Source organism: Python bivittatus, unplaced genomic scaffold (genome assembly GCF_059951505.1).
Source record: "Python bivittatus isolate LINGU-HERP-01145 unplaced genomic scaffold, Pbiv_v1 ctg000840_np1212, whole genome shotgun sequence".
Lineage (NCBI taxonomy): Eukaryota > Metazoa > Chordata > Lepidosauria > Squamata > Pythonidae > Python > Python bivittatus.
In genome coordinates, this window is record NW_028277113.1 from 30854897 (window position 1) to 30881303 (window position 26407).

Sequence of the window (26407 nt, forward strand, 5' to 3'; positions counted from 1 at the left end):
TACCAAATGGGTCTATGTTCACATGGTGGAAGGTATGCAGAACCTCAGAGTTCTGTGCTGGGCCCAGTGCTCTTCAACATCTTCATAAATGACTTAGATGAGGGAATAGAAGGGATGCTCATAAAATTCACAGATGACACAAAGCTGGGCCGGGGGGTGGGGGATTGCTAACATCCCAGAAGACAGACTCAAGATTAAAAAGGATCTTAATAGTCTTAAACATTGGGCTCTATCCAACAAAATGTTGTTCAATGGTGAGAAATATAAGGATATGCACTTAGGCAGGAAAAACCAGATGCACAGGTGCAAAGTACTGTAGGTGGTACATACATCAACGCCCATACAATTAGTTCATTTAATTAGTGCAGTTCTCTGTGTGGTGCATCCTCCCAGCTATCTCAGATGCTTTAATTTCCATGTGCCTTCTCTTCCTTCCTTGAGCACGTGTATTGTGAATTAAGAGGGATGGGAAATAATGGCTTTGGTGTTTACTTGATTCCTTTGCTTTTCCTCAGGGTTTTAAAGCACCGTTTGATCTTTTTTCTTGCTTCCACAGTGTTCAAAACACCGCCACCTTGCTTCAGTATCTGAGGCACTGGAATGTCTCATTTGCCTGTGCTTTCTCTGCCTTTCCTGGGAAGGACGGTCCTGGCTCAGCCTAGGCTACTACCATCTGGGCAAGAGAAAGCCCTCGGCCAGCTCTGCCTGGGCTAAGCAGCATCAGGCTTGGATAGCACTTGGAAGGAATTCTTCTGGGACAACATCCTGGGAGAAAGGTAAGGCAAGCTAAGTCGGAACTGTGGGCAAGAATCGTCACCTGGAATCCCACCCAACTCTAGGGAGCTTCATCACGGCCCACGGCAGCTATTTCCTCTTGCTTATTCTCTCTCTCGACAATATGGCAGGAGGCTGCTAGGAGTCACTCGACAGGCCCGATCCTGCTGCCCAGAGCGCGGGAGGAGAAGCAGCTACCTCCGGCTCTACCTCTCCCTGTTAGGCGAAGGAGGAAAACACACGTTCCCGGCGCTCGATTTTCGGGGCGGCGCCCCTCCCCGGACAGCTAGAGGCAGAAGGGGGAGAGAATGTGGCAGCTGCCGCCTCCGCTTCCTTGCACACCTGCGCGGTCTCCCTGGCAGGCAGCCGGCCAGTCGTTCTTCCACGCCTCCGCCACCGTTTCTTCTCTTAGTGGCCATACTGAGATGGGAGGTGATGCCGACGGAGAACGTGGATGGCTCAAGGGTTGACAGGGGACTTCGCTAATCTAACTTGTGGCTAGTTCCCGCCAGGGTATCTCCTCCCTTCGGTATGTCCCTCGGCACCGAGACGGAACTGGCTCAGACGGAGATGAACTCCCGTTGCCTCTAACTCCGGCGCAAGAGAAATCCCAGACTTTTTCGTCCTTATCTTGCTATTGGCCAGGATATGCCAGACAGCCCGTCCGGCCCGCCCACTCCAGCGAGGCGGGGTCACGCTAAATTTCATTGAGGTGGAGAAATGTAGCAAAGGCGCTGGGCGGGAGCTTTGCAGCGAGGAAGGCGAGCGCGCGCGGCGCTCTTCTGGCCCCCGTGGCGGAGGGTGCGCTAGCTTTCGGTGGCTTCCGAAGTTCCCGCGATGGCTCCTTCCTAGTTCTTGGAAAAACTTGGTGACTCCTCGCCTGGAGCGCGCGGCTGCGTCCCTAGTTCTTTTCCCCTACTAGGTGGCTTTTGTTATGGCTGGGAATCTCGGTCGTTAACTCTCAGGATCCATCCGGGGTCGACGCACCGGCCACCATGCGCCCATTCAGACAGCTTGAGTAGCGAGAGGCAGCGCTCTGCACCCCGGCCCCGCTCCCATGCCGGGAATGGCAAAATGGTTGTCAAGTGAAAAAACTTCTTTTTAAAAAAGAAAAACTCTTTGCAGCAGAAGCTAAGCGCCTTGATTAAAACTTCGACTGGTCTTGACTTCGGCAGTTGTTGGGGGTTTTGACCTCCTTTCTGAGGGATTTCTAAGCAGAAGCCCCGCAGGACAGTCTTCTTTGCTCCAGCCCTGAAGGAGAGTGGACCTAAGTTGCTGGTGCCCGTTGACATTGCAAGCGGACGGCTGTCCTTTGTTTCTCTAAGACTCCTCTCGGTCCGATCTCCTAGCGATGGCCACAGAAGTGGTGTGTGGACTAATCTTCAGATTGCTCCTTCCCATCTGTCTAGTCGCTGGTAGGTGAAGTTTGACTTGGTGTGGTGTGGACTTTCTTGGTAGAAATCACTGGATTTCCTTTCTAGAAATAGGTCTTGAATTTCCTTGGTAATTATAATACATCGTGGGATTGAGAATTGGTCTCCTTTAAAATTAGGACACCTTTTGCTTTCTACTGAAGAATGGCGTATATTTCCCATCCAAGAGATTGTGGGCATATGTACTGAAGGAAAAGCCTCATATGTAGCCTTAGTTTTTATTTTGCTTAAACTTTCCAAATGATCTTTCCTTCTCTGATGTACAAGGAATTAGATGAAAACTAATTCACATTCAAAATTCATATGAATGCAATTTTATGTTCCTCTGCTAAGAAGTAAAAACATTAAGATAAATAGTACATATTCTCAGGTAGATAGGTACAGATTATAGTCTTCGATTGCAGTCGTTGGCACTGTATCCATGACCAAAGACATTGACAATACAGTCACGTACAAAAGTAAGTCCATTAACTTACGGTTAGCACAGATGAGTAGATAGAGGATTGCAACCTAAATCTGCATAAAGAGTTCACATTATTTCTTGACTATTATGTTGCAGTCTAAAATATATCTATGCAGCTGCTAACGAAGCGGGCGTGAAAGAAGCCTGTAAATACATTTATAGGACAGTATCTCCTGTATTCTAACAGAACATAATTGTTTAATGATTGCAGCTGAAAAAATGTTCTTACATGGAATACATATTTAAAAGTTTTACATTGTTTAATTGAAAACAAAATTTAATCTGCTTAAAAAAAACTAGATACATGTTAGAGAATGAAATAGGTTTTTCTTCGCTCCATTATTTGTATGATAAATGGCAATTATTTTAGCTAATTAGGTCATTAGTTGTGGATGACAGTAATTTGTGTCTGAAGTTAGAGAAACAGGAAATGGAATGAATGGATTGTTTTAGATTCTTAGGCTGCAGCACACTTGATATGCAGAAATCTCATTCAATTTAGTGGATTTCCTTTGCAGTAAATATTTTTAAGATTATAGTGCATGCAGAACTGTGTGTGCAAAAGGATCAGGCGAATGAATCAGTCTGTTGGATCCAGCTATTAGATTAATTTATAAAATAACTGGAAGTGTTTATTTCATCTAGTTGATTTGGACTAATTGTTAAGTTAAATTGAAATGCCACCTCTTTAGGTCTGTATATTTAGATACAGCTGCACATATGGAATGCTTATGTTTATTAGAAATTATGTTGAAATCAGTTGCTTATGTTTGGTTTTTATTTATAGTTTATGTCTCAAGATATTTGTAGGCTTACTAGTGGCTTGGCTTAAAAGCTGCGTGGGTACATTCCACAAACCTGGAACTTGTAATTATAAATCCAGTTTAGGTTCTCTGTTCTGTTTCGAAGTGTTGGTGTCTTAGATACATTGCCCACATGATTGGGAGGCAGTACTAAATTACTTTGAAACAAAACAGAGTATCTAAACCCTTTTCAGAAAGGGTTTCAGTACAAATTTCTCTGCCAACAGAATACAGTACTAGTGTCCTAGGTACATGGCCCATATGATTAGGAGGCAACATTAAGGAACTTTGTTGGCTGGCAAATCTGCACAATGCCTCAACTCTCTGAAAGTTGTCATCTGTGAACTGAGGAAGCGTATTTCTTATGAAATACACACAAACATTTTCCCCTACTCACCTCCCTCCCAAGATCACCTTTGTAAGTATTGTGGTACTATCACCGAACTTCGTTAATGATATTTTTCCAGTGGATGATCTAAATTTATGTATCAAGATAAATCATTCTAACCTTTTCATTTCAGTGTCCCCAAAATCTTTTTATGGGTTCATTCTATACAGTGTCACAAAGTGGAGGTCATACTTCCTGAAAGGATAAGATTAATACAGTAATCTGCTTGCTCTAGGCAAGGTTAGAGCTTGGAAGTGGCACTACATTTCATCTACTTTTCATTATTTGAGAATTTTAAAACAGGACAGGACAGTGAGGACTACTGAAATCACTCGGTTTCTCACTGTTTTCAAAACAGTGATAGCATCTTTAGTGCAAAGATGACTAAATGACTTAAAACTCAGTCATCTGCTTTCCTATTAAAGTTTGGTCAATAGCTGAGTTCCTACATCATACTAAACCACAATGTTGCTTGATGGTTTCAGCTTTGCCTGTTCTATGAAGCCGGCTGTTAAGGTTTGGGAACTGCAAATAGTAATTATGCATGAACTGGGTTACTGTAGGTTGTTGAACAAACTATGATTAAAGAAATCATAGTGTGTGAAACACCAGTTAAAGAGGGCAACTTTGTTCTTATCTGCCTTCATTATTACCCAGGCACAGTTGCAATTAAGCAGTTGAACACTAGATGAACACAAGATCTTTGTCTCCCAGCCTTCTGTATAGTGAGAAGATGAACTAGCATGTAGTCTGTTCTTCAGAGAGCTCAAGATCTGGAGTTTTTCTAGCATAAAAGTAATCTGCCTGTTAAACACCATTATAATATAAAAGTGTTTTCTTAAATGGAAGGGACTTTGTTTGGGCAACACAACTACTTCATGGTTCAAGCATGAAGAATCATTTGATTTGAGTCAAAAGTGTGCTCAAGAATGATTGAACTCAATATATCCCTAAAGTGGAGCATCTTCCATAATCTGTGCCTACAACCTCTTCTTCTTCAGACTAAGAGATTGCAAACTTTGATATTCTGGATTTCATTACAGATGTCTTCCTAATTATTCTATTCACTTATGGAACTCATCCCATATATTAAGGGCTTTCAATATTTTAAGCAGCCGGATGAGATTGTCAAGGCTGATGCCCAGGTTTCAGTGCTTTTATATTCCACACGTACATCTAAATCAACATATCTCAGGTTTTCTCGTAATCATAAGAACTGGAACCTGTCCAGAGCCACCCGCTCATAGGATTGGACTTAATTATAATTCTTGTTTTATTTATTATCTGGGAAATGTTGTAGCTGAAATATTCCGAAAGAATTCATTCACTTTGAAAAAAGCAGTTTGCTTCCCATGTGCTTTCCTTTATAGTAAAAGATTTGTAACACCTGAATAGGGACCCTTTCTTTTGTATTTTGCCAATTTTCCCTCATTTTTTTAAAAACTGAATTATGTTTTCCTTGCAAATAAATCAGTACAATTTCTGTTATCTTTGAACTTTGCGAATGACAAAAGATTTTGTTTCCCCAGTGCCTTGCAAGTATGAAATGCAGCCCATCTAAATGTTATAGATAGATACGTACACTATTATTTGTGAAGCAAGACCTGAATCTATAATTTTTGGGGAATCCAAGAAGTAGTTTCCCTTTTTGTAAGTTATAGGTGCCCTCATAACTATGTATCTAATTCTTAACTTAGCCTTGCAGTTACACATTCTTGGGGGGGGGGTGTCGGAAGACAGGAAATAATAATTCTTTCCAGGTGAGTATGTTGTTATTTTCTACCACGTAATCCAGCCTGCTGGATATTTCAAGAGTTGATTTACTTGGAGGTTTACTTCTACTTGTCCACTCAGAGTAAGTGTTCAATTTAAGCAACCTTTTTGAGTAGATCAGGAGGGATAAACGGAAGATCATATTTGTAAATGCAGATTTATCCCTGGACTTCTACACAGTGATAAGTATGTTCAGATTGTTGGTCCAGACTTTGATTGTGAAGATTTCTTCTCAGAAGCTTCCTGGGAGTCTATAAATCTGTTCTCACAAGAATCTTGTTGATTACAGTTGTTTTTTCTTAATGTGTACAACTTTGACATGATATTGCACATTTGGCTTTTACATTAATGAGAAAGAGATGGGTGGCTTTTTCACATGATAATCAGAGGCAGCTGGCTATTCTGCACAATGACAGATGCATCCAGAACATTTAAACTTCAAGTTGTATTTATGCATCAAGTTGTAAATGATGTTTAGTTGTAGAGCTGAACTTTAAACATATGGCACTCCAATCTACATCCTAGATCAGGCCAGCAGTATCTGGGATGATAATAATTTAATCCAACTGTCATCATGGAGGCTGACATATATTAAGGCTTGTTACATTATAAAAATACTTAAATTGCTCCATGTGATTTGGAATTGAGTTTCTAAAATATTGCTTATATTTAAAGGTTTCCCCTGAAGACTTAATCATTGCTTTTTTGAAGAAAGTGAACTGACATTTTCTCCCTATAAGTGCATTTTCATTCTGAAGAACATTTTACAAACGTGTATCTTCTGATCTGAGAGCCAGTTTGGTTTAGTGGTTAAGGCATCAGGCTAGATATTGGGAGACTGTGAGTTCTAGTCCTGCCTTAGGCACAAAGCCAGTTGGGTCACCTTGGGCCAGTCACTCTCTCTCAGCCCTAGGAAGAAGCCAGTGGCAAAACCAAATCTTGCCAAGAAAACTGCAGGGACCAGTCCAGGCAGTCGCCAGGAGTGGACTCTGACCCAAGGCACAAAAACAAACAAACAAAAAATCCCCACACCTTCTGATCTGGTGTAAGAAGTTGCAAATGTCAGATTAGGAATTAAGATTTAAAGTTCAGCCCTGAATGTATACAGTGATAAAGGTTACTGATTTATTAATTCAATTTAGCACTATTGGCTAATAAATAGATACAAATTTGTATTATAGCTACTGACATTGTCTGGGAGAGAACACATGCTTTCAAGCCAGCAAGCAGATAACAAGGTGATGGACCATGCATTTTGAGCTTTGTCAAGTTGCTTTTTCACAGGAAGGATAAGTTGGCACTCGTAGCTGACTTGTTAGGCACATTTTATATTGGAGTCACTATGGATTTTAAGATAGATTGAGGAATCTGGCTTGTTTGAAAAATTTTGAGGGAAACAAAAAGAACTATGATGAAACCAGCATTTTTCAGAGGAGTTCTGCAGATCCTGAATTTACTAAAACAAATTAAGATTGTTATGGAATTGAGAGCTCTGTGCTGTTAACATGTGAGGATGGTGGAAATCAAAATGAGCTGCTTTGCTTCATGCACTGGATTGGCTTGACTTTTGTTGTCCAAACTGACTCAAGGGTAATGGACATCACCTGTCCATTACTAGTACTAATGTCCTCTTGGCAATCTGAATCTTTTGAAAGATCTCTCTTTACAGTGAACAGTGTTAATTAGAGGGACAGTGAATTTTGAAGGGAATGTTAAGTTTCCTGCCTCAATTCAAGGTACTTTGAAGAAAGGAAAAATGTTAGTAAGAATAACCTCTGTTGACATAGGAGATGAACATATTGCTATTTGAATTATTTCAGTGTTTTTTTTCCAGAATTATATCTTCTTTTGGTATGTTCCATAATGCTTGGTAGAATTTTGTATGGGTTGTTCTACTGCAGGGTTGCAAAACTTTTTGCATGCTGAGCGGCATGCTGAGGTCCAAGATGGTGGCTATGATCACACAATTAAAGCCCCACCTCTTTTTATATGAGTCATGGGGGCAGGACTTTGATTGAGTGGTCTCAGCACCATCTTGACTTTATGACACTCTGCTGTGGAATACCCCTGTTGAGGGGGTGGGTCAAGTAAAAATGAAATGTTAATTCATTTAGTTAATGTTCTCTGCATATTTGATACTGTTTCTTTCCATCACCTTAAAATTATAATTTTGTGGTAACTTTTGTAGCTGCTCTGTAGAGTGTCTCCATGATATTCCGTTTTGAATATATTCATAAGTTTGGCTCAGAAAATAAACTTAGCTAAAGGCTCTTTTTTCCAGATGTGGATCACAGAATGAGATTATGAATATCATGACAAAAAACAACACAACACAAAACAAAACAAAAAAAATCTAGTGATAGAAGCCAGTGCCATATCAGTGCCAAATTTGTATATCAAGTTTAAACCAGTGTTCTAAACATTTTGCTTATTCTATCTGTGTGTTTGATTCAAGATGAACTGATTTGAATTAGTATTTTAAACAACCCAAGAGGAGCAACATAAAGTGTTAGATTGGTTAACCTTTTGCTTAATGTATGTATTACTTGAACAGGGATGCATACTAATTATTAGTTATAACATCTTATAGTACAACTATTAAGAACATTTTAGAAGCGAAGACACAATCTTTAGATGTAGTCCGCATACTTTTTGAGCCTCAGAATGATCTGCTTAGATCAGACTTTCTCCAACTGGGTCTCCTCCAGGTATGTTTGGCACACTCTTTTTCAGTACATAAAATACATAATAACATGCCATTTTGGCATCCACTGTGTGTTGAAGAAATACTAGCTGACTTAGCTTCTTGCTTCCGACATAACATGGTAGATGTATTAACTAATTTCAGTAGGGTCTGCATAGGAGACAGATCCTACTGAACTATAGTTCGGCTGTCTGCGTATAGGACTTCGGAAAAGTAGAAACTAGAAATTGCTAATGAGAGTGGTAGTTGGTATGCAATCAGCCAAAGCTACACACATTTTATGGTTTTTATATGAGGAGAAAAAAAAGATTTGATTTTATTCCTTGAGATGAAGTCCCAAAGGGATTTAAAATGTATAGACTTTAATTGGATTGTGAGCCAGATATCCATCCTGTTTGGCTTGTATCATGTGTCAGTATGGCAAATCATGAATATTGATGACATTTTAAGGGAAAAATGGTATGCTGCTTTTATCCTAGTGTAGTGTGAAGATGATCACAAATTAATTGAGATAATCAAATTAATTCATTAATTCACATTAATTTAAAAAGCAAATATTAATTAAGGTAATTAAATATAATGTGACATACATGTGTAAACAAACAAATAAGTTGAATAGGTTTGAATTACAATCAGGCCCTGAAACTTTGGAATTCTATTGTTAGAAGTTTTCAGTTCTTTTTCTTTTCAGGCTTTCAGAAAATTTCTGAAGGTTTAGATTTTTAAACTAAAAGAAAAAAAAAAGGGGATTCTTAGGTACTGGTTTTTACTATAAAACTCTTTTACTATAAAAACTCTTGTTTTTCTTAAAACTAGCACCTCAAAAAATTACAAAACCCAGCAAGTATAACCAGATCTTCAGAACTTTCCTTTTTTCATTGTTGTTTCTTTGGATGGTACCAGCCTTTGTAGCAATCTAGACATTACACACACACACACACACACACTGTTTGAATGTGAAACTTGGATAAATGTTGTATTTCAGTGCCTATATGCTCTGCTGCAGCAAGCATAAATGTTTTAACATATTTTTTTGAGTGTCTGTGTATATGAATCTAAGCATTAATTTTAGAATATTTTGAACTAATGTTGATATAAGAAAACTGTGCTATTATAGCTAATTCTGAAAAATGAAATAAGAAATGTGAAGCAAGCTATTGGTATCAGTATAATTCCGGCACAAATTAATTAGTGTTGCATAAGACCATGAAGATCTGATTCTAAAGATAAAATCTAGTCTTTCTAAGGTCTTGTATTCTAAGTGCCTTATTCTGAGTACTGTTTTGTACTAATAAAAGCTGTTAAGTAAGATGCAACAATTGATGTAGAGATCAGTCATTATTTCTTCTACCTTCAATACATTTAATAATTAATATTAGTAGGAAAAGAAACTGAAGTGGAAAATAAATTAATATTTTCTGAAGTATCTTGAACTTAATTAAGTGCCCTAGCAATAAATAGTGAGATAATCTTGAACAAAATACTATGCTTGCAAATTAGCATTAAAGACAAATACATTTTGGAATAACTTGAATATCTTTTGAGTTCTTGGCTAATTTCAGAACTGTGTCCTGAAAAATATGCTGGATGTCACTTAGAATGCAAGACCTTAGAAAGACTAGATTCAAGGCAATATCCCTTCTTAATTATACAACTTAGGTCACTGTAAGGAAAGAACACAAACTTCCTTTAGTGCCATTCTTGGGTGGGAAGGACAAGTGTAAATTAAATAAACTCCTTCTAACCTCTTAATTTAAGAAAATTGCAGAAATATCCACCAGGTAAATGGGGTACTTGTTTATTCCACAATCCTGAAATTGTCTCTCCAAATTTGCTGAAAGCTCTGATGTAATATCAGATTCTTATTCAGTCTATATTTCTTTTAAATCTAGCACTTCAAAGTTCAGAGCTGTCATACGTATAGATCTGTGCTTATTTATTGCTTGGGCAAATCTGAGAGCAAATTGTGTGGCACAGTATTTGCATTGCGTGTCTTTTAGAGATAGACAGAGACCTTGTTGAGATCATGTTTTCTTCTTAGACTGTAATTGGGAAATGCCTTAATGCTCCCTGGACTTTGAAGAAGCAGGATAGAAAGAGTATTGATGCTTTTGAAATTAGGTGGAGAAAACTGAGAATGCCATGGGCAGACATGAAAACAAACATATAGATCATTGAAAAAATTAACCCAGAATTCTCACAATGTACAATGTACAAATGACCAGGCTCAAGTTATTGTACTTTGGACACATTATGTAAAGATCTAGCTCTCTAGAGAAGGCTCTAATGCTGGGAAAGGTGGAAGGAAAGCAAAGAAGAGGACAACCAGCAGCAAAGCAGATGGATTTAGTTATGGTAGTGATGGGTGCACTGTTCAAAGACCAAACAATTAGGTTAGGGATGGATCATCATGGATTAAATCTGTCTATTTGATTACTAAGAGTTCACACTGACTTGATGGCATATAATTAATCAGTCTTCATGCTCCCAGTATGACTGATGGGGAAGATTGAAGGGGAGATTCTGTTTTAAATGAAAAGGCATTTTCCGAAACTCTATGAGGTGAAAAATCATGTTTTCTTTGACATAGGTGTCATGGTCAAGAAGAATGTTGGATATGTTATTGGTGAGAGCCCGTAATTAGTAGTAGTAGTAGTTTATTTGTTGTGATTAGTTTTCATTTGATAAATAAGTGGGGATAAAGCTAGATAGGATTGTTTTAATCTATAGAAATGCGTATTCTTTAAGGGTAAAGGAGAATAATTCATTAATGGCCAGGCTAATCTTTCTTAGCCTGTAGCAATATAGCATAGCTTATAAATATTGAACAGTATTCAGAAATGCAAACAAATGGAAGGTGAGAGAGGAAAGGCAGAGTAGTTAAATGCTCAGGGATATTCAGCAAAAGACCGTTGTCATTTATACTCCAAACCTTACTCTAAGGCTTTACTTTTAGCAGTCATTAAATGTATTAAGCTGTTGCTGAGGTCTAAACTACTTACATCAACAAGAAAACATTTGTTCTTTAGTTGCTTTTCAAATTATAGTGCTATGCTGCTCATTTTTAATTTGCTTTTTATGTTAATGAATACACTTTATTTTCATTATTGGAAGTATTCTCTTTATTTTATTGTTTAACAGACTGAAGACCTGTGTTATCAATCTATATACTAAAACTCTTATGTTGGTAACCTTCAGCTGGTGCATCATAGGGCAATAATTTTTGAACCAAGGAACTTCAAATTGGCTAACTTACAGAATGTGTCCAAAATCTGGGACCCGTGACTCCTGTGGGATTGAAATTTGGGAAATTTGTGGCTGCTTCAGCACTGCTATGCTGCTGTGCCACCATGGTCAGCCCAGGTCATGTGATTGTCATGGGCATATCCCCAACCTCTTTCCCACCTCCCTCTGGCTCCTGCACCCACTCAGCTGGTGGCAAGACCCGACAGGCAAGTGGCTATTGGCTGCTTTTGAAATGAGGCAGAAATTTGAAATCTCTTAACAGCTGTGGGTATTGAAGGAAGGATGAGGGAGCAACTTGGATGCCTGCTGGCGAGGTAGGGCTGGCTGGGGGGGGGTGCTGGTAGTCAGTGGGTAAGTCCTTTTCCTCCCTCAAGGGAGGGGTCCCTTGGGGACATGCCAGAATGGGGAGCAGGGGTGCAGTTTTCCTCATGGTCTGCAGCTCCCTTTGTTCCACCTCCCCCCAGCAAAGTGACAAGCAGTTTTGCTGGTCAGTTGAGGAGGAGGAGGCTTCACCTGAGCTCTCCTGAGGGTCGTGAGGGGAGGGCAAATGGTGCAAGTCTATATTAAATGTGGAAATGAAGGGGAGGGAGGAAGGAAGGAAGAAAGGAAGGAAGGAAGGAAAAGGGAGGAAAGGAGGGAAGGGAGGGAGGGAGGAATGAAGAGAGAGGGAGGGAGGGAGAAAGGAAGATTTTTGATGCTCAGGAATCAAGCAAAGTCAATGGGGGAGCCGGCAGCAAGTTGCAAGTCGCTCACACTCCCACTGCTTTTTTGCCCTTGGTCATCCTGCTTCTCTGTTTAGGTAAGGAAATATCTCTGAAACGATGACCCAACAGGTCATAGGTTGTCTAGTAAAATATAAACTCCTTGGGGCATTCAGAAGCCTTTAAAAAAATCTGTATTTAAAATGGTTTAAATCTCTGGGGATTGGTTGAAGACATTTGATTTATCTTGTCTGCATAGAATGTGGATGCATGCTCATTGCTTTATTATGCAGGTGTTCCTGCATAACAGTGAGAATTATGTCCATGATTGTATTGGCCTGGTAAGCAAAAATTGAACCTGCAGGAATATTATGCAAGTAGACTTCAATGTTGTTCTTTTTAAATTCAGTCAGATACAGGACACAGTCCAATACAAGGTCTGAATGTTTGATTACTTCAGGCTTCTTCAGCCTGGTGCCTTCTGGGATGTGCTGAATTCTCAGACAGCTTAGTTGAATTTGGGAGTGGCACTAGATTTGGAAGGCTAAATTATATTCAGTTGTTATTTTCCATTTCCCACTGAAGGAGTCAGAAAACTACTGGGCATCATACATCAAAGTTTGTTAATTTGAATGTGTGAATTTGCAATCTTACATCAGTCATCACTTGCTTTCTCCTACTATACTGTGTGATTGCCTAATAATGTCAAGCAAATTGGGACATGACAAACCTATTGTGCTTGTATCTAGGCTCCATGCCAGAAAGGCTATCATTTAAAGTGGAAGCAATCTCTCCTCATGTTTTGGTTAAAACTTAATGAGCACAGATACATTGATAGAATTAGTTACTCTATAAGATGCTTTTAATGACAGTTTATAAAGAAATGAAAGGCAGATATCCATAAGTCCACATCCTTGTCTACTCTTTCATAGTCTTTTTTAGGTAGTATTTTAATGCTAGATTTAAGGGCTTCATTACAGTGTGATAAAAATATGCTCAGAAGTACTTTATCTCTCAATGTAATGTTAAAGGGGAGTTCTACCTCTGTATCATTGCTTTTCGCTTTTCTTTCTGTCTCTTGATCTGTTTTCAATATGGTCTCTTTTTCAGTTTTCTGTTCTACAATTGCCATCCAGGTTTCAGGATTTCTATCTCATGCCATAGTATTAGATAGATTTATGTTTTAAAATGTATACATTATTAGTCGTGTTCAGAGTGTCTTAGTTCCTGCCTGACTCTGTAAATTGCAGTTGTGTAACACAACAGAGTAGATTAGCTATACTCCCCAAAGAGAGGCTTTCCTGACTCTCTGAGGATGGACAAAGTGAGGGCAATAAAAGAAGGGTTTTTTTCAAGCAATCCTCCCCCTCCCTCAATGCATCATCAGTCAATATAAAAAAAGAAGCTGGTCACTGAATAATCTTGCAGCTGTTAAATAATTTAGGGCCTAAACAGTAGTTGACCATCATCATTTCTGGAACTATAAAATGATGATTCTAGCCCCATGCTGTCAAATTGTCCTGACTTATTCAGTCAGTGAAACTGAAACTCACTGAGAGATAAGAAGTATCAACGTGATACAGTCCTTCTGATGATACAGTCCTACTGTCCACCTACTGTTGTAGGTGTTCAGCAAGTTAATATATGAACTGTGTAATTCTGAGGCCAGATAGAAAACTGGATTAAAATAGACTTAATCTCTATAATAGAGGATTATCCAGTTGAGCCACCAACACATGTTCAAATTCTTTGATCCAAGTACATTTTGCAAATTGATGATGTAAATCAGTGAAACTTCAAGAAGTCGTTTGACCAATGACTTCAGCACAGCCTTTGCTGAACAATAAGTATTGTGCTTTTGTTACTCTACCTGCACCAAATATATTATTTTATATATATAGATAAATAAAGCTGGCTGGCTGGCTGGCTGATTTATTTATTTATTGGATTAATATGGCTGCCTATCTTATGACTGTGACTCTGGGTGGCCAACAACTTGTTAAAACAGTAAAAAACAAACAAACAAAAAAAAACCAATATTGGCAAAGGGTGAAAACCTGTAATGGTCAGTGAGGGTAAACCAAAACAGAACAATCAACAACCCCCCCTCAGTGGCCCATCTAATTCAGCACAGCCTTTGCTGAACAATAAGTATTGTGCTTTTGTTACTCTACCTGCACCAAATATATTATTTTATATATATAGATAAATAAAGCTGGCTGGCTGGCTGGCTGATTTATTTATTTATTGGATTAATATGGCTGCCTATCTTATGACTGTGACTCTGGGTGGCCAACAACTTGTTAAAACAGTAAAAAACAAACAAACAAAAAAAAACCAATATTGGCAAAGGGTGAAAACCTGTAATGGTCAGTGAGGGTAAACCAAAACAGAACAATCAACAACCCCCCCTCAGTGGCCCATCTAATTTCCCAACCTCCAAGCCCTGGAGCACATTCAGGTCTTCAATGCTTTGTGAAAGGCTGGCGGGGTCAGGACCAATTTATTCTTAGGGAGTATGGTGTTCCAGAGGGTGGGTGCTGTGACAGAAAAGGTACATTTCTGGGGCCCTATAAGATGACATTTTTAATTAAAGAACCATGCCCCTCCTATTAGACCTAGTGAGACAGATAGGAAAGAGATAGTGCTGCCAATAACCAGGTCCCATTTCTTGGAGGGCTTTATAGATGACAACCAGAACCTTGAATTCCACCTGGAAGCACACTGGGTGCCAGTGGAGCTCATAGAGCAGAGAGGTGTAACATGGGTGTACCAAGGTGCACCTTTAACTGCCCACAGTGCTGCATTTTGGACCAGCTGTAGCTTCAAGGGCAGCCCTATGTACAGCACATTTATATATGTATAAATGTAGCATTTAGTATTCAAACTGAATAGCCAAGTATACCACTTATGTCTACTTGAATTAGCTACAGTAGGTTTATGCTGAGTTGAAACATTGTCTACCCATCCTTGAGGCAGTAGAAAACCATTCCGGCATAAAATGTGCTATCCCTGCTGTTGACTCATATCCTGCCTTTATTGCCTCCCTTCCCAGTTACTGCCAATCTCTAACTTCCCTTAGGGTAATGGTGGCAAACTCTAACAGATTTTATACTCTTTGAGGCTGTCCTGAATGGTCTCAGAATAGACTATTTTAGTACAGCTGGTATAGGTGAGGACAATTTCAGGCTGTTCTACTCATATGCTGGGGACAAAATGAAGGCAACTACATAGAGACATGGCAGAAAGAAGCTGTTGTCAGGACACGTGCCTTGGTTAGCTACAGACCCTAGGGCACTGAAAAAACTCATCACCATATTGCATAATTTGAAAATAATACACAATAAAGAAATAGCAGGAGCTTCAGTCATATCCAGTTATTATATACAGATTATGGGACATACATTTGTGGAAAAGCTGTTTTGGTAATTGAATGGGAGATAAAAAGGCAGACATGACTGATATGGTACCATAGGTGAAGCTGTTGGAAAGGAAATGTGGTACTCTGTTGAAAAATTAGAGATTTGGGTTATTGTTGAAAGAAGCAGTGTAAATAGCTTTTAGCTCTGTGTTTGGTTTTAGTTGATTAAATGCAGGAACCAATTACAAAGGTTAATGAGCTTTTATAATTTTATATAGTAAAGTTAACTTTATGTGATACACCCACATTTGCTGACACACAGTTTTGATAATCAGTTTTATGTTTTCCACATCTTCTCTTTGACCTTTATGCTTTTTTTTGTTTTAATACTTCCCATGCTGATATGTTGTTCAATGTACCTTTTGTCTTGATGATCGGGTATGAATAATTCATGGCTTCAATCTATTTGTCTGCTCTCTTGGAGACCACATGTGAGATATATTCAGTTGTATGGATTAAAGTACAAAAGCAGTCCATCTCCAGAGAATGCTATACTTTTAACCACTGCAGGAAACTTCAGAATTATTTGTAAACTGCTTGTAGAGCACATAAAATATCTACACTTTTGAAGAAATTTATTCCATTCTAGAAATTACATATTTTTGTAAAAAATTATAGATAGAAAAAAAGTTGCACAATTTTGTACAGATGTTTGGTTTGTTGACAAATATAAACAAACAGGCATTTGCTTAGTTTGAGGGCTTCCACTGTTGAAATCATATAGACTATCTGCCATGGGTTGAGTAAACTATTACCAATCAAAGTACATTAATAAATCTACTATAATTTTGCAGTAATCTTCTTTCTTCTGACTCTTTCCCAGTTTATCCTGAATATTTCTTTTGGGATTTTCTCATAACTGAAACAGCAATCTTGGAGCTCTTTTGTTAATTGGATGAACTTGGTAATGGCTTGTAATCTAATGTCTCCACAACATTCCCTTTGTTGATAGAAGCAAAGAGGGGGAAATATTTTATTTTTATTCTTTATTCTCTACATATTCAACTCCATTCAACAAAGAAGATATCCATGGATATACAGTGATTCACGAATCACAGGCCTAAATTGGGTGTGCATCTAAATAAGCATTGTATAGTTAGATAAACATTCAAATGTGCCTTCTAAGCATGCACTTAAAATAATTTAGTTTTGCCCTAACAGGTAGAAAGATATGGCTGCTTTTATAACTTAAAAGATTTTTGCAAGAAAAGAAACAACATAATTATATTAAAATCTCAATAATAATGTCAGACTATTGGAAAGCAATGCAATATTTTAAATAATCATATCAATTAGGTAGAGGATCTGTCCAATTCTGTTATATGGTTTGAGAATTTACTAAATGCTGAACTATAGTTACATGCAATTCTAATGTAATATACTTCTTAATCAGATATACAGTGGCCATAAAAATAAGCTGAATTGCAAAGAAAATTAGTTGAAATAAACTGACTCATCAGAGCAGCTAAAGCTCCTGAAACAGTTGGGGTCCTCCTAGCAAGACTTTCTGGGACAAGATGAGTTTTTCCTAAGTTTAGAAACTTCTTGAGGTATGTACTTCAGTTCACAGAATGCATTCACCAACATAGCTATTGCTGAGAATCCTGGAAGTTGAAGTCCATATACCTGGAAATTTCCAAGGTTGAAACACCCTGGTCTAGATTGTAACTTTAGGGTTAAATAAGATATATCTGCAGTATGTGGTATGACTTCTGTTACAGGATATATTTGTAATATGTGGCATGGCTAGTAGGTAGATAATAGTATAAATCACAAACAAGAGACATTGGTATTCTGGGCCAGATACTGAGCTTTGAGCTGTCTATGTGTATTCTAAGGGCAAATAAACCCAAATAGGATGAGGATATATGGTTCTTCCACATGGGGTCTTTGCACTATTCCATAGCTCTGTATTCTCACACATTCCTCTATGATCAGCAGCTGAGCTGATTTATTTCTGCTTCAGTTATAGTATATCCAATATTTCACAAACGTACTTTTTGTTTGTTTGTGGTACTGAAGTTCTGTAGGGCTTCTCTTTTTCCATTGGGGTCAGTCTTCTCTCATCTGACCTCACTGCATTCTGCTTACAGGTCCTTAAAAGGAAAGCTCCTCCTTCACAGCAACCAGAAAGAAAAAAGAAAACAGGTATCTTTTTTCTTTTTTCCTGGGCAGTATGGCTGGACAAATGCAGAGCACCCTGCTGATTTCCCTGTTTTGACTTTTTGCAGATCCTTGCAATGATTTGGCACTCAGAGGGAGCTGGAGTGAAATCTACAAGGGTTTTGTTTTCCCCTTCCCTTAGCAGGGGATATCAAGCAGCTTGGGTTTTTTATTCTTTCCAATTCAGTGGAATGTTGGAACGAAATAGTGTAAAGGGCCTTGGGCCTTTGCCCATCTATCTGTCTGTCAACAGGGCAACTCCCTGAAATCTGAACAGAACACATTCACATTTGGTGAATGGGGAAAAAAAGGAAGATCAAGTCTGAAAATGGGCATGAAGCTGGCCAGCATAGAAAAAAGTATTCCAGTGCATCCTAGTGGGAGAAGCAATTGGCTTGAAATGTTGGGGACTCCTTCATCCTAAGCCCTCTTTCTTCTTCCTCTTGGTCTGTGTATGCACCCAACCTTGTGCTTCCCAGTATAAACATACACACAAAGACACACAGATGCAACACATAGGGAGAGCAGAAACACCCACATGCACAGAAATGCAACACATTACTTCATTACACATAAAAAATACAGATGCCTCCTAGGGCCATTGCTGATAAATGCAAAAGAAAGAAAGAATTCCAGAAGTCATGTCTTCTCTATTTTTTTTTTAAACCATCAGTTGCCCCCTGGTGAAGGTACAGGGATTTCCCCCCCCCCCCCGTTTTTTGTGTGTAGTGAGAGGGATGAGTAAGAAGATATTAAAGATTATTTCTCCCCTTTTCCACCCCCCACCCCAGCAACATTTAACGTCTTGCTCCCGGTGCTTGTGTTAGGCTCATGATATTCCCTGTCCATTGTGTTTTGATGGCAGAAGTGAAAACAATCCTCAGGTTTGCTTCAAACAGGTTAATGAGGTATTAGAGAATGGAAATTGTGTGATAGAGAATGGGAATGTCAGAAGTGTTCTTAATATACATGAGAGGTTGATTGAACAAGAGGAGAGATAGAGAATTAGGGTGAAGGATGAATGGACAGATTTAACCTGGAAAAAAGATATGGCTGATTGGGAAACTTTGTTGAAGTCTCACATGTGATTTTTCTACTATTACAGCTGAGTGGCTGAAGTTCTAGGAATTCTTTCATAACTCTGGTAAGGCTGCACTGAGGATACACTGTACATATTTCCTGATTAGGTGATCCACTTACCACATGCCATTTGGAAATTGTCAGCAAGTGTCCTGTGGGTGGCAGTTAAGATTGCATAACCAGTTACACTGTTTCGTGAATCAGTACAGAAATAATCAGCTTATGTGTTACTGTGACCACATTTTGGGTGGGTGAAACATCTGTTTGGTCATCATCCTTGAGCAAATTCATATGGATAATGAACCTGTTCCTGAGTGTATAAAGACTATGCTGGATTGGCTCATTATAAAACAAATATATATATTAGCTTTAAAATCTATGCTGATGATAGTGTTGTTGTTATAACTTTGGCACCTTACCGTGCAGGTATCATACTTGTACTAAAAAGGTCCACACTGACTATTTGGCCAGATTCATGGTGTTGGTGCAAGTATACAAAGTTCTAAACAGCTTAAGTTAGGTTACATCAGACTTCTAGGGATTTCAAGTCTTAGAGAGAAGTCCTTTGGTCTGTCCTATAGCTTGTAGGTGGGTCAGTTTGGTGTGGTGATTAAACACCAGACTAGACACTGGGAGACCACAAGTCCTAGTCCTGCCTTAGGCATGAAGCCAGCTGAGTGACCTTGGACCAGTCACTCTCTCTCAGCCCTAGGAAGCAGGCAGTGACAAACCACTTCCAAAATCTTGCCAAGAAAACTGCAGGGACTTGTCCAGGCAGTTGCCAGGAGTCAACACTGACTTGAAGGCACCAAAAAAAAAAAAAAAAAAGGGCTTGAAGACTGCTATATAACAAGCAGGCTTCATCTGCAGGGGTCCCTGCCATATGGAATAACTTTCCCATTGTGGGATGCCAAGTCCCAACTTAACCTTTTCCTTGTTTTTTCATTTATTTTTATTTTATGAAGTTTTTATTGCTATTGTAAACCATTGCAGTGTTTTTATAATGAGAAGCAGTACTGTACACAAATATTTTAATAAATATAAACCTAAATATACTATATATAAATATAGTACACACATATTTTAATAAATAATAAATGTACATTGGTTGTGCATAATCCTTTGGAGATTTAACAATGTGTCCATTTTTATAATTAATGATGCAATAGTGCAGCATTACTGGGTAGAGTATAGACTTTTTCATAATCAAAACAGACCTGCCCATTTTGTTAGATCTATGGCAGATATGACTAACTTTGTATTCCACCTGTTTGAATCTAACTATATTTGTAAATGTAAGCCAGCATGTTGTGGTTATTCCTGAAGCACATTAAAATGTTATGGATTCCATCTTCTGAAAATGGTATGAATGAACATTCTTTTCCTCTCATTCCCTCTGAAACTCTTGGGATGTGTTTTGAAGGCATGTGAATGCCTCAATGTGGGAAAGGGAATTACAGCACCATAGTTATAGTTTCCACAACTGGAAAAAAAGTACAATACAGTTTGACTCTTATTAAAAAGTTTTTCTCAAGTTTTCTTTCAATTGAGTTAGTCTAAATGTGACTATAGAAAGAAGTAATAGTTCAAGAAAAATCTCACTAATGAAATGTAGTTTCCCAACTTCATCTTTTTGGTTGTTGGTGTTCTTGATGCTATGAACATTTGTTTTTAAATTGCAACATCATATTTTGGCTTAGAATAATTCAGCTTTTTGAGACAGCTGAATTCTTCTGAAACCTCTTTCTAATATTTATATAAAATAATTTTCTTGTAATTTGAACCTATTTCCTTATCTCTTTTAAGACTACAGATGGAGATGGAATGCTAAACTAAAAACAACTAACATCTTCAGTCTTTTGTTATGGAACTTGGTTTTCAAACTAGGCATCACATATCACTTTTCCAGACTTCTTTCAGTAATTGTGAAAATGTATTTCTGTGTTTATCATTTGGCATACCTTAAGTCATTATAAGGGTATAGTTAAGCTCTGTGAATGGACCAAACATAAACAGAAATCTGTACTACCAATCTTCTCCTTTTGTATACCATGTTCCTATTCTATACCTATGATCTCATGAATTAGAAATTAATTTGACTTTTTAATTTATTTCTGGTACTTTTCCTTCTCACTTTCACATTTTTCTTTAACATCCAATATTAAGGATAAAACTGATTATTTTGTAACTTTTCTTCTGATTTGATAAAAAAATTCCATTCGACTAACCACAGTCAAATTACAGAAGGGTCTTATCTGTTTTGGAAAAAAAAACCAAGAGAATTTATTGATACCCTTTAGCTTTTTTTTTTTTTTAGCTTTTATTTAATCTTATATTTCAGATTAGAGACAGCCATAGCAACATTCTGGTAAAATGTCTCTTTTAATTTTTAATTATCTACCAACTGGCCCTTCTTGCTCTGCAAGAACTCTGGGATATCTTCTGATCATAAATGCATAAGCACAAATCTCTGTCTCTTGAACTACAGACTGTAGTTGAACTAAACAGGTGCATCTTCTAAAGAATGATAGGTAATAATAGAGTCAAGCCTGAATATCACATTTATACATTTATTTGTTTAGATTTGGGAATATGTGTAGAAATGGAAGGATTTAAATATTCCTTCCCTAGCCATTTTGATTCTTAGAATTCCCTTGTTTCCATTTGGAATTAGAATAAGAAAATATAGATGATTTCTATTAAAGTTTTGTCAGAAACCTAGAGCATATGGTAGAACAGACAACATGGTGTATTGACAGATGTATAGTTCCAAAATAATTGTGGAAATGTAATGGAAGTAATGCTGGGAGGTGACTGAACTGGCAGGGACTTTTCCAGGCAATCTCTGAGAATTGGACACAATTTAATGGATTAAAAAAAAAATACTATGAAACTAGGCTGAAGCTGCCATAAACTGAAAATGAAGCAGATAGTTATGCAGAGATGAATATAGTCAAAAAGATCCCTTCAGGAGGTAGATAAGAAGGAAACAAGTTGTTAAGGTTCAAAGGAGAAATGTCACCAGAAGATAGACAAAGAAGGCTGGGCCCCAATCCCATCGATAACTACCAGACTTGTGAATCAACAAAGCAAGGACTTCTGGGGATACACAAAAGTAAGCTCCATTAAGTATACTTAGATTTCACTATGAAAGTGTAAACTTACAATGGCAGCTGAAATACAAATCTGACACAAATTTGCTCTGAGAAAGCTGCAGCCATAATGCTAATAAATTAGTCAGAATGCATATTAAAGATGACTTCATTATAATAATAATAATATACTTTTGAATAGTTTAGTAATTTGGTAATCATCTGAAAACTTTGGTGACCCCTTCTTCATCCCTCTGCTTGTGGTGCAAAATTTGTGGATATTACATAGCTGGTAGTTATATTTTGTCAGTTAATACTATTTGGTCCAAATCTTAATTTTGCAAGCACAGTTAGTAACTGCCAGGAAGATGAAGCCCCATAGCACTTACTGTTTGAGATTTTCTTCAGAGTTGATGAGATGTCATTGCAATAAAGTCTGAAATGATGTTTTTCTCTCTTGCCTCATCCTCGGTAATTAATGATCCAAACCTATGCCTAAGCAGGGTGATGGGCTGGATGAAGGATGAAAAACTGAACCTGAACCTAGATAAAACTTTTCAGGACTCCTTCACCTCTCTACTTAAGTTTTGTTAATTAGGTTTGGATTAGATATATAGTTTGAGGGTATTCTTGAATCTAGCACTGCTACTGGAGTTCTTGGTGATTTGGAGAGATTTATATCAGATCAAGCTGAAATGCTGAATAGGCCTTGAACCCTATTCAAATATAGTTTACCTGGGGCTATTTTCTGGGTACCTCTGCTCAGTGGGCTTAAACAGACAGCTACCAAATAAAGGGCTTTAGCTGCACTTTAGTTATGGAAAGCTGCCTTACTTGCTACCTCCATGTTAGTATGTCTGTCTGTCTGTCTTCAGTCAGTCAGTCAGTCAATTTTTTATGGGCTCCCAATTAGACATGACTGTGAGTAATTTACAAAAACTAAAAACAAAATATAAACACAGTAAACAAAAACAAATAGCCACACCGGGGGTGGGGGGAGAATCCTACAACAATTAACAACACTGAGCTCAAGCTTGACAGTGGGCTCACATAATGTCCTGCCCCACTATCTGAGAAAAGAGCCAGGTCTTGAAGCCTTGGCAGACGTCATGGGAAATGCTGTTCTAGAGGGCAGGAGAATGAATGCTCTTTGGGTCCCACAAGATGACATTGTTTATCAGATGGGGCCCAAAGCATGCCAATCCTGTTAGAGCTCACCAGGTAGTCAAAGAGAGTTTGGGTTAGCACTTTATAGATAATGACCGGCCCTTTGAATTGTATCCTGCTGGTAGCCAGTGCAGCTGGTGTAGCAGAGGTATAACACGGGCATAGCAAGGCACAGCCATAACTAGTGCTGCTGCGTTCTGGACCAGCTGTAGCTTTTTGGTGATCTTCAAGGGCAATCTTATCTAGGGCGCATTGCAGTAATCCATGCACAAAGTGATTAAAACATGAGTGACTGTGTTTCCTCATCCAGGAAAGGACACAGTTGGCCCATAAGATGGATGTATGCAAAAGCTTTCCTGGCCATAGCTGCTACATGCAGTAGTTGTGAGTCCAGGATAACACCCAAAGGGAACACCTGTTCTGTCTGAGAAAGCGCAGCTCCTCAGGAACTAAAGTTGGCAAATCCTTGGAGCTGGTTAGTCCATTTAGTCTTGCTAGGGCTGAGTCTAACCCTTTTCCTCCTCACCTGGACTTTTCATTTTCTCAGGCATTTTAAAAACTGCTTTGGTGGTTTAGAATTTTAGTGTTTTGTTATTAGTTAATTGTGATTTTATGCTCCATTTATTGCTGCTTCTGATTTTTATCTTATCTGCTGGGCTATTATTATTGTAGGCTTTATTGTGGTCTTTGTAGGGTTATTCTATATATATTAACTTAACTAGCTATATACTGCCCAATTAATTCTTGCTTTGGCTGGTATACAAATTCAATCGGTATCTGACTGGGAACTTAAACTTGGAGAATATGCAGCAATGGTGAAACTACACACACACACACACACACACATTCATATATACACACACGCACATACATAATAGAACTTTAAAATTAAGCAAGAATAGCTTCCATATACACTGTACTGTATATTTTGGAGCAAAGCAAATGCAAACAGAGTATGGTTTCTAAAGTTTATATCAATAAATGCTGTAAATTGGTTGGAGTACAAAGAAGACGGAAGGCAGAACTTAAATACTTATCTATACTATTTTCAGCAGTGTTTTTTCTTTTCTTTTTCTTCTTTTTTAATATTTATAAATAATAATATAGTGGAGATTTTGGCACTAAGCTCAACAATTTATACTTCTTTTTGATATCATAAAAACAACTGAATGTACTTTGCTTTGCATGGTTTATCTTTTATTAATGTTACATTGAACATTAATTGTATAACCAGTAATTCTCTGTCCACTTATTGATATTATCTTTTCTGAAAATACAGTATATCTTTGTTTTAAATAAACAAATACAATATATGGGAAAAGATAAAAAATACAGTCAGTATATCAATCTAAACACACACACGTGCCTTAATTTCCCTTGAATAAACAGGGAGGGTTAAAGCTTTTAGTGTGAATGTATAGATAATATGATGACTTGTGGCTTCCAACTGTTCCTTTCAGATGTGTCCTTATGGATTTCCAGATTTCAAACACATATTTTGGAATTTGAGAGGCCTGTAATAGCTTGGTAATGTTTAAATATTATGAAAGATTCCCATGTGGCTCTTACTCTGGTCCTGGCTACTAAGGAAGGAGAATTTTTAAAAAAAGTTTTCATGTTTTTTGCCATGTGATATCTATTTAATGTGAGCAAAACAGAAACATGCTTGTATATTAATTATCTTTCTGTGGGTTTTTTTTGCAGGAAGTTGTTTTTAATAATGTTTTCCTTAACCAACCTAATTTTTCTGTCACAATGGCTTTAAAAAGTATTCATGGACAGTAGAAATTCTTTTATCTTTGCAGGACTTACAGTATTTAGAAATGCTAAATACAGGTAGTCCTCAACTTACAACTTACAATAGGGACTGGAAAATTCATCATTAAACAGCACAGTCTTTAAGCAAGGCGTCACATGATTGTACCCAATTTTATGACATTTTTTGCTGCAGTCATTAAGAGAATCACTGTGGCTGTTAAGCGAATCACATGGCTGTTAAGTGAATCATGCAGTTCCCCATTGATTTTGCTTGTTGGAATCTGACTGGGAATGTTGCAAATGGTGATCACATGGCCCCAGGAAGCTGCAACTTTTGTAAATACATGCTGGTTGTGAAAAACTCAAATTTTGATCGTGTGACCGTGGGGACACTGTGATGATCGTAAGTGTGAGGACTGGTCATAAGTCACTTTTTCAGCACTGTTGTAACTTCAAATGGTTGCTAAACTAATGGTCATAAGTTGAGGACTACCTATACATCTTTATGTACCTTTATATTTCTTTAACAAATACTTAAAATTAAATGTATCATATAATGCATAAATGAAAAAAATAGTACATTAACGTAATGAAAGCAGATTTCCCAATTTTATTTTAGAATGTTTGAACATGGGAACATGGTATTTTATTTTTTATTCAGTCAAACTTGAGCAATAATTACATTATGTTTTTTCAGAAAAGCAAAAAATTGCACCAAAAAGTTTTGACAGTTAAAGTTATTTGATATTCTTCTCTTAAAAATCTAGGTGAAAATAAAGGGTTTTTAAAGTGAATATAACGATAAATGTGACTTGTCAATTAGTTTTGCAACATATTTGGAAGAATACCAGTGACATAAAAGTTCATAGGCAGTGACATTCTCAATTGTATAATCATGGAACTATTATTCTTATAAACTGAATTGTATGTGGTGATAGTCATTAGTTTAGTGGCTTTAAAACAGGGTTGTCATATTGATGGAGGTAAGGTGAACACACTGGGGACAGACAATATACACATCCTGTTGCAGAGTTTTCTACTCCCCCCACCCCCACCCCCATATATTGAAGAGAACATATCATGGATACTATCAACATGATTTGTCATCTGTGTAAAATCTCATATCTAAATTTGCTGCCATGAAAAGAGGGTGAGGACAAAAGCTATTTTATAAAAAAAGCTTTTGTTAAGTATGTTCTTCTCTCTCTTAATGGGTTCTATCTAGGGATGGCATTCTGTTTATGGAAGTTCTCCATCAACAGACTTATTTTTTGTTCCGCACATTCTCCTGTGCCCAGATCTGCCCTGGAGTATAGGAGGTCTGTTGAGCTGATTAGGGGCCTACATAGAAAAGTAATAGGGTGGAAATTATATGTAATTACAGTTGTGCAAACGGACTAAAAATCAATGTATTATTGTTGGTTGCACAGTCAGCCAGATG

The 26407-nt window shown here is 37.8% G+C and overlaps 1 protein-coding gene across 4 annotated transcripts in view; it reads left to right on the top strand.

Moving 5' to 3' along the window:
* The first annotated feature begins 1502 nt into the window (after positions 1-1502).
* The window catches only part of PIEZO2 (piezo type mechanosensitive ion channel component 2), a 234520-nt gene continuing 209615 nt past the window's right edge, over positions 1503-26407 (top strand). For 3 of the 4 annotated variants that reach the window (XM_088130640.1, XM_088130642.1, XM_088130641.1), the window contains exon 1: positions 1504-2189. In XM_088130640.1, coding sequence (XP_087986766.1) covers positions 2126-2189 — 64 coding nt within the window. In that variant the 5' untranslated portion in view covers positions 1504-2125. Of the gene's footprint in view, positions 2190-26407 lie in introns of all 4 variants that reach the window. The other variant, XM_088130643.1, reaches the window with a different exon arrangement.